Here is a 12,954-nt window from a genome sequence, read left to right on the forward strand (position 1 = left end):
CAGTAACGTGAGTACTTCATTACATTCACCTCTGCTAGCTGTAAAGTGACTGTTGCTATGGCTATTACAGTCAACAGAGCTCTTTGCTCTGGTATTTTATTTTGAGTACAGGATGCTGGTTCATGGATTCCTGGTCTGTTTAACGTGCTTTCCACTGCCTCCTTGACACATTTTGAATAGAGTGAAGCTGCTCCACCCCTACTCCCCTCCCCTCTTCCCCTCCTCCCTTTCCCTCTTTCTTCCCAACATCAGCATCAGTGGTTTATGGAGGAGAGCCAGAGGCAGCTTGTGCTGCTATGCAGTCTTTACAGCGCTCCTCTGCCTCCTCAGCCTAATCGTCATCCCTTCATCATAAATTAAACCCTTCTGACTCAGTATTTTAACCAGCGCCGTAAAAACCCAGGTGTGTGGTAAAGATCAGGCCTACTGAGATCAACATATGCTGTTTAAAGAATCTATGCACACTCTAATGCTTGTTTTCTCACCTTGGAGCTGGTTTAGTGTGAAGTGTTGATGGGTGTGTTAATGTATCTTTAAGCCATTATTCCACATATAGTGAGGTAGAGCATTAGCTCCAGCCTCATTTCCCAGGCTAACTGCATCACTTCTCAGTGATGGTGGGGAGACAGCACTGGAAGTGATGAATGGGGATTCCCTGAATGAATGTGATGTCATGACATTGCAAAAAGTGTTTACATCCCACTCAACTGTTTACCAAAAACACATCAGCCCCAGATGTTTGAACTTACCCTGTCTGAGTTTGGTTCACATTTAATATAAATAAATAAATAAAATAAATAAATAAATGAATAAATAAATAAATAAATGAATAAATGAATAAATGAATAAATGAATAAATGAATAAATGAATAAATGAATAAATAAAAATTGAAGCCACACTAATCATTAATATATTTTAAGTGTGTTTATGATTTATTAATTTAAAGCATGCTATTTTGGAACAACTAATGTAGTAAATATGTTTTAATTGTAAAGAAATTGTAAAAAAAAAAAAAGTTTAACTGGAAGTGTATTTAGTATATTTTTACGTGCTAAAGTGCAACAACTTAAAATGTATTTAGTATGCTTTAAGTATATGTTGTAATATATGCTAAATTAGTCAAATTTAAGTATACTTTTTTTGTATTATAAGTACATTAAATATTCGAATCTTGCTGAAATAGGGTAATTTCCCTGGGCTCATCCACGACTAGGAGCAGTGCACCATCTAGTGGTAAAAATATCCCAAACTTTTCACATTTTCCCTGAAGCCATGTATCCTCTACTCCTGCACACTTAAAAAACATAATAATATGTAATATGTCCCTACAGTTTCTCTGAATGTTGCCTCTCCTGTTGAGGGATAATATGTAAAATAATGTTATGTAATTACAAAAAGAAGAATAATCTGTAAGTGTAGTTTACGCAAAAATAAATAAATAAATAAATAAAATAACTTAAAAAAAAAAAAAGTGTAACTGGCGCTATTTTATAGGTTCCCACAAGAGGTCAGACTATGCTACTTTAAGTTTCATTTAATAAGTTTTAAAATGATAAAATACTGTCCACAGCAATAAGCAACACAGCCTTTAAGATGTAAACGTTTATTTAATATTTTATTGAACATGTAAAAAGAGTAATTTACCTGTCGATGGTCACGTGACATGACTTTTGAACCGGATGTGAAAGTGTGCAATTACCCGCGAAAGGGAAAAAGTCAAGACGCAAAATATGGTGATGAAAATGTGATTTTTCTGCCTTTAAGAACCTATTCTACGACTGGTCAACCAGGCACACGCGGTAATATTATATTATATTCTACTTTGTTTATGTTTTGTTGTATATTTGAAATATGTCATTAGTGACCAAAATAGTACATGTTGACAACATAGCTCTTGTTTTTGTCCCATTCATAGTTTTCACGGTGTTCCACAATGATGTTCTACTGCTGTGAAGAAATAAATGCTTGTGGACATCAGTACGAGGCATAAAGTCATTTTTGAGCCGACCAGGAGTAGCTACAGTAAGCACACAAGAAAACACCTTATTCACAATTATCATTGCTTTATTTCATTCATAAGTCTACTGGCATTTTCTTATATTTTGGGAAAAAAAAAATAGATTTACCAAACATTTGTTGATTGAACATACAGTATATCAGTAACACAACATATTCATCATCACCCAAAACTCTCATTAGATTTTCATTTTTTTTATTGAGATAGTTTTTCTGTCACCACTAGAAGTTGGTCTCACAGAGGCCAGTGTTTCATTTATGGCAATGCATGGAGGCTCCTGACTGCTGCGCTATTTATATTCTATAGTTTCTAATGTTCTCACACTGTGTTTACTTTTTATTCACGTACCCACATGACAATTTGTGTACTTCTGGGGTTACCCGTACCCCATTTTGAGAACCTAGGCTCTACAGGACTTTTTTTTTTTTACACAAAAGGAAAGCCATGTTTTCAACCAATTTCGGAGAACCTAACGTGTTTTTAAAGAATTGGATCTCCGAGTTGTATCTTTCTTACTAGGGGTGTGAATTGCCTGGATTCATATCCCGATGCATATGTCATGATACAATACGATATATCCCGATATTAAAGTATATGGCGATTATTACAATTTTTTTTTAAATATATGACTTAAGAAACATCTAATTTGTAAATATGTACAACTTCATGAGAACATTATGTATGAAATATATTTTATTGGCATATTTTACACTCAAAACATTGGCTTTAACATGCCATGTGCCAACAACTTAAAATAAAAAAAAATAACATACAATCTGCCTGTGGCTTTTAAACCAACTTCGACTTTAGTGCAACTTAACTGAGGTATATGCCTAGAACAACATATAAATACAGAAAGTTAGTACTTAGATTTTATTGATAAAACACAAGCTGGTCAACATGCCCAGGTTTCAGCACTTCTTTGTGCAGTTACAATGTCTCCTGGAGTGGAAAAAACTTTCCTGGTTAAATAAAGGTAAAAAAATAAAAAATAAATTAAAAAATCGATATTGATGCATTTTGAATCGATCCGAGAATCGTGCGACTTAATATTGCGATATGTCGCTGAATCAATTTTTTTCAACACCCCTATTTCTTATCTGCCGTAGTGTACAGTCATTAAAGCGTATCCACATGATGTCGTGATTTTTTTCTTTTCTTTTCAATTTCAATCAAGACTGTAGCCTCTGAGTTCAACCTCAAATGGTCAAATACAGTAAACACTTTCAATCATCTTGACCACCAGGTTTAGTCAGAAAGCAAACACTGGTATACAGTACATTTCTATGGAGAAGCTTTGGTGATAAATACTAATCTCCAAATTGTTGGCAAATTGGCTAAATGAACAATCTTGTTAAAAGATACTTTGAAACTAAAGGAGAGCAAATAATGCCAGTTTTGTGTGACGTCAATCATTTTATTCAGAAAAATAAAAAGGAAAAAAAAGCTCTGTGGCTCACTTACTGATTGCAGGTATCATTTAGCATATTTCTGTTTATTACAGATATGATTCAAAACATTCCTTTATATGTGTTTCTGTCCTCCTGGTTCTTCTCCTCCATGCGCATGTTGAGCACAGCCAGCTCTTTTTTTACAGCCTTCTTCATGCCGGGGTCCAGGTCCAGGACTCTGCTGAAGTCCTGTCGAGCCTCGGCCTCGTTCCACACCTCCACGTGGGCCTTTCCTCTCAGATAAAAGGCCTTCATCACACCTAGAGGACAGATTCAAACACATACACATAACATAGCAGTCACTGACGGCACAAACCGTTCAACTACCCATTTTTAGCTGGTTGCAGGTCTTTTCCTGAGCAAGAAAAGGGAAAAAAGATCTATAGCTTTCATTTTGAAGGTGATTATTATTGTTGTTATTATTAATATTCTCCTATAAAGGAGAAAGCGAGTTGGAAAATAGATGGATGGAATGAATTTTAAATTGTAAACATTTTCTTGTTTAGATTCATTTTGATTGTATTTATACATTTAAATAATAATTAGTGTTTTTCCTAATTTATTCATTTTCATTTATCATTTTGATTGACTTTTGTTTTCTTTTCTATTTTACTTTGCAACATACATACAAGATAATGACAAAGACAGCAGTGTAAGATGCTAAAAAAAGACACTTGAAAAGATATTTACAAATTGTGCATGTGTGTTATGTGAAATAAATAACTAAGTTAGAATAAAAAAGATAATTGATGACAGGACGAAAAAAGACTTTTTGTTTTCTAAAAAAAAATAAAAGAAATGGTCAGTGACAAAAATATTCAGGTTCTTGTTTGATGATATCTAATTTAGCAGTGTAATTTACTGTTATGGAAAGGGGCATCACCTAAAATCTTGCCCAGGGCACCAAATTGCTTAGGGCCAGCTCTGATTTTTATAATTAACTCTTTCAGTGCCAGCCATTTTCAGAATTTCTACCCCCAGTTTTAGAGCATTTTGACTGATATTTAAAGACCCACAGAATATTTTGTACTATGACAATCAAAAATCTGACACCAGATTCTGAAAGATTATAGTCTCTACTTTCATGTTCTTCCGTAATCAGCAGTTGAATAGAGCAAGTTTTACACAAATCACTAGTTTCAGAGCAAAAAGCTGAGAAAACAGGCTTTTTCTTTCTAAAAAACAACAACAACACTGAGACAAGACTTTTGATGGCAAAATTCTTATTATTTTGCTATCTGGCTCAGAGTTGAATGTTTTGCTTACTGTATTTTGTATCTGTACTGTATTGTATTTGTATCCCCCCCCAATCAATCACACAGACGTAACTTCCTCTTCCTCCCGACACGCAGCGATGACCCGTTTGGCCCGGTTAGTTAATAATATTATTTTACGATCGCAAGATTATCCATAATCCACTCAGGTCCACACGTTCTGTTTTAGTATGTGGTGCTGTGAGCTGCTGGATACTTCACAATATCACTTCGTAGCGCCATAATCTCCCTCGTCCCTGCTTCTCCCTCCTTAGCTAATGGTAGCATCAGTGGCTAATCTATCATCTAAAGGTGCGCTGCTGCCACCTTTAGGGCATCAGGTGGTCACTATCTCACACTACAGCTTTGATATTGATGAGGGACCTTCGCTAGGGTGTATTCTAGTAATCTACGTGATAAAACGTAATTGACGTAATATTACGTCAATGGCACTGAATGAGTTTAAGGGTGATGGTGCAGACGCCAGCCTTGCCCATAAACAACTACCTGCATAATCTGAACTCTGTGATTTCAAAGATCAATACAAACTTAAACTCTATCACACCTCATTGGTCAATGACTCACCTGGGTGCTGGTTGATGATGTCACTGGTGTGCTCGATGACCTCATAGAACTCCTCCATGCGTAGCAGACACTGGCAGTAATTAAGTGTCAAGGTGTTGGCCATCTTCTCCAGCTTCATCCATGGGACTTCCCATGACTTCTCCTGAAATGGAAACACCTTCAGACTCATACTGGGACACCTGAATGTCTCTCTAATCAGATATTCTGCCACGTGTTCACTTTGGTCTGGACGTTTTTCAGACAGATGATGGCTTCCTTGTATTTCTGTGCTGCATCCTGGTAGCGTGCCTGTTTGTACAGCTTGTTTCCCTGACCGTGCAGCACAGGTACCACCTTCAGCCGCTCTTCATCACTCAGAGCCCATGACTCCCTGTTGTACTCACTGGGCTGCTGCACCTGTTCATCATCCACAGAGAGGCTCCTTTTAAAATCAAATCTTTTCTTATTATGATTATGCTGTCCTGTTTGTCCGATACCTGGAGCAGCTCCAGGACAAAGTAAAGAGGCTTTGGTTCCTTCATCAGCTCATCCAGATCGTCATAGCCCAGACTGTGGTAGGCAAACATGTTGGCCATTCCACATGAATGGAGATGCCAGTCCACTGGGTCTTTGCCCTCAGCGATGCGTCGCATACTCTTGGACACCAGTGGATAAACACCAGTGTGCTGGAGTGGGAAAAAAGGACAGATTTGTTGCTCTACTAAAATAAACATTTCAAACATAGACATACAGCTGCCATCAGAGGTGTAAAGAGTACTGCTATATCTACTGAAGTAGAAGTACTGTTATGTGATTGAAATTGTACTCAAGTACAAGTACAAGTCATACATAAAATACTCAAGTACAAGTAAAAAGTATCTCAATTACATAGTACTCAAAGTAAAAGTTACTAGTTACTTTCACCCCAACATTTATTGTTGGTAATACTTTTTGCCACAGTTCAATTGCAATGTGTATAAAGTATTATATATAGTAGTATTAGTATAGTATAGATTATATATATATATATATATATATATATATATATTATAGTATAGTATGGCATTATATAAGTAATGTGTGTAAAGTATTGCAAACATTTTTGTTTGGACGACTGAAGGTTTGGAACAGAAGAACAATGAATGAATTCTGAAGTTTGCCCCCGGAGTTCCTTTAATTGAAGTTGTGTTCAGGATTTTAAGTTGAAATAACTACAATGTAATAATTTGGGGGGAAAAATGTTGAGAGAGCTATACTTGTAAAGTAGATTTTGATAAAAATTATACATTTAAGTTACGTTAATTTATGTAATTCAGATTAATTGCAATTGCACTTTATAACAGTTGAAGAAATACTGCATGTGAGTGTAAAACTTACTAGTTTTAAGATAAATTCCCCCAAATTGAATTTGTAATAACTTAGTATTTTCAAGTTTACAATAACAATAATTTTATGATAATGAAATGATACATTTTTATATTGGTTTTGTTTCTGTATTAAAAGCTCAAAGGTTATTAGCTTTTAAAATCCAAAACTTTCTTTAAAAAAAAAGGCCAATGTATTACCAACAATTTGAATTAAGTTTTAGTTAGCTTACTCAAAGATGGGTTTTTGTTGTTTGTATCATCAAAAAACAATGTAAACAGAACACAGAAACATTTAATATATATATATATATATATATATATATATATATATATGTGTGTGTGTGTTTTACTAATACCCCATTAACGTATATAGTGACAATATGGTGGTTGTTATATTCTTATAGTGCATGATGTGATGCCCATCTCGAGCCAAGACCCAACACTTCAGTTAAAGGTTGGAATGTTTATGAGAAGATGTGTAATTCCCACATGAGTAAAGAGTGTGATTCCCTGACTCCCATTAAAATAGACAATATTGTCCATTTTCCCTTTGATTAATACTGAACACTATGTTCAGCTAATGAAGGGTTAATATGACACATCCAGCACTGGTGTGCTGCATATGATGTAGCTGAGCCTGTGGTACAGCCCAGCTGTTGTTAGCTAATGAGCTCCATCTAATCTAATTGGGGAGAGAGTCTGTGCTGGTGAGTCAGCAGTAATCAGAGCTGATTACAAAAAGTAAAGCTACTGTGGATTAATGACACACACACACACACACACACACACACACACACACACACCCACACCCCTCTTACAGTATGTGCTTCTGTTCTGTTAATTTGCAATGGGGTAAAAGGTGATTGTGATTATGTTTTTTCTTGTTCTGTTTTGCACGTTACTAAGTGACTGACATTTAAACTAATATTGGAATAAAAGTTAGTTAAATGCACAAATATTGGAGACTTGGACACAAGTTTGAAAGAAACGCTTTAAACAAGACCTCCATCACATCCACATCGTTTATAACAGTGGCTCAAGTACCCCCTTTCTCCAATTTCTGAATCCAAGTTTGTCCGACTACAACATTTTGCTCAGAATCCTATAAAAGACAAATATAGAACATAATAATGGAATGAACGAGTGATAACACACATTTTAAAGAATCTCATATTGTAAATAGGAATGAAACGGTATTTATATATGTATAGTGCAATGGTTCCCAAGCCTCAGCTGATTTTTTTTTTTTTTATTTTGCTACACTTATAGTGTGCCAGGTGTTTGAAAGTTAATATTTATGATTTCTAAAACAAACAAATTTGAATCAGTGAATTAGTTCAAAGATTAGATTAAAGCTGTTAAACTAAGCACTATGTAAATACTAATTCAGTGTACTGGGAGGAACTTTATCTTTCATTTAAAGTTCAGACATCCAGCTGATGATGAATAATCACTTTCAGTTCTATTTGGAGGAAAAATCCTATAGTGTGATAATTTGATCCAAAGCCACACCGAGATTTCTATTCCTTAAACTCACAAATGATTCAGACCATTGCATCACAGCAGCACGTTGTGCTCAGAACTCACTTTTCTACACCTCAAACACACAAAACCTGTTGTTTGGTTCATTAAAACAGCTTTTTAAATGTCCGCATCTGGCGTGTGAAGTCAGTCACATTTTCCAGAGAAGATGTGAGAAGAAATGATAGTAAAGCAAACTCTTGCCACTCACGATGGTGTCGCACCAGAACTCTGCCACCTCACCGATCCTCATGGAGGACAGCAGGCTCTCCCAGATGTCCAGTTTGAACATGTTTCCAATCACTATCTCCATGGGAGTCCCCGCCACTTTGCTGTCATCTATCACTGTGCGTTCATCATCGCACAGCAGGGTGCGGAAGTGGAAAGTCACCTGGGAACAGAAAAAGTGTAATTTTTAGAAAAAACGGATATATAACTGATCAAAAAGAGAGGACATGACTAAAAACATTGGTGGAAAACTAAAGAATGGACAAATCTATTCAACACTGAACAAAACTTTAGGTTATGTATATAACCCCAGTTCTATGAGTAATATGAGTGAGATGTCTCACGATGGGATGCAACCTCTCTCTGTATTCCTCAGAAGCATTTATTTCAATCTGCCAATCCTGATTGGCTAATGAAGCGCGTTCGTCAGTTTGGGGGTCACCCACCTATAAAAGGAGGACACGGACTGACGCACACCATTCAAAATAACCACCTCTTCTCCTTGTTCGAGCAAGAAGGGGAGTCTGGTAAGACATCTCACTCATATTACTCGTACTCGTAGTTATATACATAACCTAAAGTTCTATTTCATAATATTTTGTGAGATGTCTCACTATGGGATATGGAAACTCCCGTGGTGCAGACATGCTAATCGAGCGGTACCAGCCTCCTGGGCTGAAGTCTGATCACATCACAGTAAAACCGCCTGGGACATGCACGAGGCAGAAACGTCCAGCATGTAAAAGCGGACAAACGTGAGGGGCGAGGTCCAACTCGCCGCTGTACAGATGTCCTGCACAGTCACTCCCCTGAACAAATCCCAGGATGTGGCAAGACCCCGAGTCGAGTGTGCACGCAGACCTGTAGGCAGCTGCAGACCCTGACACATGTAAGCCAAAGCAATAGCCTGCAACACCCAGTGTGACAGGCGCTGCTTAGTAACAGGCTTCCCCTTGCGAGGATTGGCCCAGGAGACGAACAGCTGATCGCTCCTCATGCAAATCTCACAAACTGATCATAACACATTCGGCCGCTGCTCACCCTGTGAGGCAGAAAAGGCCAAAAGGGCAATGGGAGAACTTGAGCCCACAATCTTCGGCACAATGGCCAGGTTGGGTCTTAGGATGATCCTCGCATCACCTGGGAAAAGCTGAGCGCACAACGGATGAACCGAGAGCGCATGGATGTCACCGACCCTCTTGGCCTAAATTAGAGCCAGTAACAAGACAGCCTTAAGAGAGGCAAACTTCAGGCCCACCTTCTCCAGTGGTTCGAAAGGAGGATGTTTAAGTCCCTCCAAAACTATCGCCAGATCCCACCATGGTACCAGTGGTCTAGACACGGGGAGGAGCCTCCGTGCTCCTTTCATAAACCGCCAAATACACTTTCACAGTGGAAAAGGCTTTGTTTTTGTCAATCAGGTCCTGCAGGAATGACAAAATCACTCCCACCGGGCACTGAAAAGGGATGTGGTTCCTATGGAGGCACCACCCCTCAATTAACCTCCACCTAGAGTCATAAAGAGACCTCGTGGAGGGGGCTCGAGCACTCTGTATGATTAAAAATTGCACTGTGATAATCCCATGGCTGACAGATTGAGCCACTCAGGGGCCAAGCCCACAGCGCCAGACGGTCTGGACGCGGGTGGAAAACTGTGCCCCGCTCCCGCTGCCCAGCTGACCTGTTATCTAGACGCGCCCATGATCACGATCCCTGGGACATGCGTTGCTCTCAGCGAGAGGAGACACCCCACACTCCACAGGATCATTTTGCATGCTAGTGACAGCAACCGACGTGAGCACAACCCGCCCTGTCGGTTGATGTATGCCACCGCCGTGGTGTTGCCCGTCCTCACCAGGACATGATGTCCCCTGAGAGATGAAAGGAAGTGAATCAGCAAGAGGAACATTGCTGAAAGTTCCAAGTAATTTATGTGAGCGCGCTGGAGGAGTAAACGAAGACACAATCAGATCAGATTTGCCTGTTCGAAACAATTTCAGACGACACGCCCCGAACGTCTCCACCCACTCCTGTGAAAGACGCACGGTGAACGGCACTGAGCACAGGGACATACCCAGAAAAATTATTTCCTGGAGAATGCAGTACTCATAACAAACCCCCCGGAAAGCAAACCATAGGTACTTTCTGTGAGGGGGATATACAGCATTGGAAAGTGGAAATATGCACCTTTGAGGTCAACAGCACTTGTTCAGGGCAAATATGCCTGGTGTCAGATTGACCCAAAGGATAAAATGCGTTAATAATATTTGAGAATAATCGACGGGTTAGGTTCCAATTGTGCAAGATTTGGTCTCTTCCTTTTTAAGATTATCCATGAGATGTTTACCACAAACGACACAGCACTGTCGCAAAAATCAACAGTCAGTCGGGCCAGCCTCCCTTGTCTTTTGATTGTGTATGCAGACAGTAGTTGACCTGTAACTTCGGTATAAGGATTGGCTCTAAGGGCTGGGTCGGTCGGGCTGGAATGCGAAGCGGGGCTGGGCTCGCGCCGCAGCTGGAGGAGCAATCGCGGCCGGAAGCCTGGCGCTCAGCCCTGCTCGCCGCGTCGATGGCGCTCCCCCCCAATCCCTGGCCTTACTGCCGTCGTCAGCCCCCTTTGTGGCAGTTGGGGCGGACGGGGGACATGCAGAAGGCGGGTCTGCGTAGGGGACCGGGTCTCGGCGGCGTCTTTTTAGTCTCCTCAGAAGCAGTTTTAAACTTTTTTGTGTTGAAACTACAATGCATCATTTCCATCTATCATAAGAAGACCAGAGAAAAAATTCACATTAAGCTGTTTCACTAATCCATTGTTACTTTTTTTTGGGATAAATGGTCTCCTTTAGGAGTAATATTTGCTTAAAGTGTGCATTTGCATTAAGAAACTGATTCGGTGAACAAAATGAGAGACTCTACACATACTGTAAAGTTAACCAACATACGATTCAATGAGATTAAAGAGTGATGAGTGTACAAGCAATTAAAGACTACTATTATGGGCCACAACTTAAAAAATGTTAAATTTAAAACAAACAAAAAAAAAAAAAATGCACAAAAAGTGTATGAAATAGAAAGTAAATACTGTATTTCAGTTTATTTGTAAAATGGTAAAATTAATCTCTTCCTCTAAATCATATTTTCATGCAATTATATTTCAATCACATCCAAGCAAGTACATTTACAGTCTATGTTTGAGACCAGCATGTTTTTACTGTCCTCTGTTGGCCTTTACTGACAACAACAGGTTCTGTAGCAGTTATGTGTGAAATGTTCAATTTCACTTTGGCTGTCAAACAATTTAGGGTTTTGAAAATATTTATTTACTTGTTTCAACTGCATTCACAACTGTACAGTACGCAGGGGGATTTGAATACCCCTCTAGGTCAGTAGGTGGCAGTAGGTAGGATAATAGGGCTGCTATGAGTTTTCTTTTTAAGTTATTTATGAACTGTGGAATATTTCTGGAAGCATGAGGAAAGTAAAGTCTTACTAAAGGTTTTAAAGCACTTATGTCAGGTCATAGAAAAAAAAAAATACATATATAGAATTGATTTACAATATGAACACTTTATAAACACTACACAGCTTGATTTACAAAATTAAATTACAAAAGTCAGTGAACAGACAGCCAAGGAGGTCATAGTTTGTCTTGTGGTTACATTTTCATTGCTTATGCATGTAATATGCATATGATTATGTATTATTTTTTGCACAGAAATCAATACATAATCTTTCTACAATCCCCTTGTTGTATTCGTCCAAAACAGGCCCAGCACTTAAATCATTGTTCGAGATTACTTTTGTTAATAACCCCTGAAGGAAAATGAAAAATGTTGAACAATCTGGTTGTATAAAAAGATTTACTTTTGGACTAATTAGAAACTCTTTACATTACCTTTGCACCTGTGATGAACTTTGGAATATCCCCTTTGCCTCCATGCAGGATGGTTTTCTTTACCCCCTCAGGCCCCAGGAGAAGTGTGTCCTGCATGTCTGACACCTTCGTTTCCTTCCAACTTTACACTACCTTTAAAATAAAAACTGTGGTGATGATATGAAGGCGTTGGTTCTTTAGGATTAGGATAGGTAGAGATAAAGGGATTAGACAAGGCTCCTTTTGTGCTTCTGTTCCTGCTTCTCTCTTGTATTAGATTAGAGTTATATTTTTGCTTCTTAGGGAACATGTTTACATATCATTAGATAGTGGGCACAGATTTGTGGTATGAATAATTTATTATACTACCTGAATTTCCTCAGATGTAGGTTTCTTCTGTTACCGCTGTGCTGCAGTCTATGTTTGGCTGAAGATCTGTTAAAGATCTATTAAAACTAAACTGATAAATGATAACACCACAACACAGAAGATGATTCTTACCAATAATTTTATAGGAAAACAGCTCTACAACTACCTACTATGCGGAGGTGAAAGTAATAGATTACAATACTCACATTACTGTAATTGAGTTGCTTTAATATACTTGTACTTTTTTAAGTATATTTTTAAATCAGTAATTTTACATGTACTTAAGTATGTTTTAAAAGAAGTAAAGTA

At 38.3% G+C, this 12,954-nt stretch overlaps 1 protein-coding gene and 1 long non-coding RNA gene across 5 annotated transcripts in view; one reads left to right on the top strand and one right to left on the bottom strand.

Annotated features, from left to right (window-relative positions):
* The first annotated feature begins 1,685 nt into the window (after nt 1-1,685).
* LOC114474494 (uncharacterized) overlaps nt 1,686-12,954 on the top strand; it is a 43,197-nt gene continuing 31,928 nt past the window's right edge. The window contains exons 1-2 of the long non-coding RNA XR_003675371.1: nt 1,686-1,800; nt 1,917-2,023. This is a non-coding gene — a long non-coding RNA (uncharacterized LOC114474494). The remainder of the gene's footprint in view (nt 1,801-1,916; nt 2,024-12,954) is intronic.
* Nucleotides 3,037-12,954, bottom strand: part of aipl1 (aryl hydrocarbon receptor interacting protein-like 1) — a 43,239-nt gene continuing 33,321 nt past the window's right edge. For 3 of the 4 annotated variants that reach the window (XM_028464860.1, XM_028464859.1, XM_028464861.1), the window contains 5 exons: nt 8,386-8,565; nt 5,784-5,972; nt 5,527-5,703; nt 5,308-5,449; nt 3,037-3,729 (listed from right to left, as the gene is read on the bottom strand). In XM_028464860.1, coding sequence (XP_028320661.1) covers nt 3,530-3,729; nt 5,308-5,449; nt 5,527-5,703; nt 5,784-5,972; nt 8,386-8,487 — 810 coding nt within the window. In that variant the 5' untranslated portion in view covers nt 8,488-8,565 and the 3' untranslated portion in view covers nt 3,037-3,529. Of the gene's footprint in view, nt 3,730-5,307; nt 5,450-5,526; nt 5,704-5,783; nt 5,973-8,385; nt 8,566-12,297; nt 12,430-12,954 lie in introns of all 4 variants that reach the window. The other variant, XM_028464858.1, reaches the window with a different exon arrangement.

The sequence above is a fragment of the Gouania willdenowi genome, chromosome 13 (assembly GCF_900634775.1).
Source record: "Gouania willdenowi chromosome 13, fGouWil2.1, whole genome shotgun sequence".
Lineage (NCBI taxonomy): Eukaryota > Metazoa > Chordata > Actinopteri > Blenniiformes > Gobiesocidae > Gouania > Gouania willdenowi.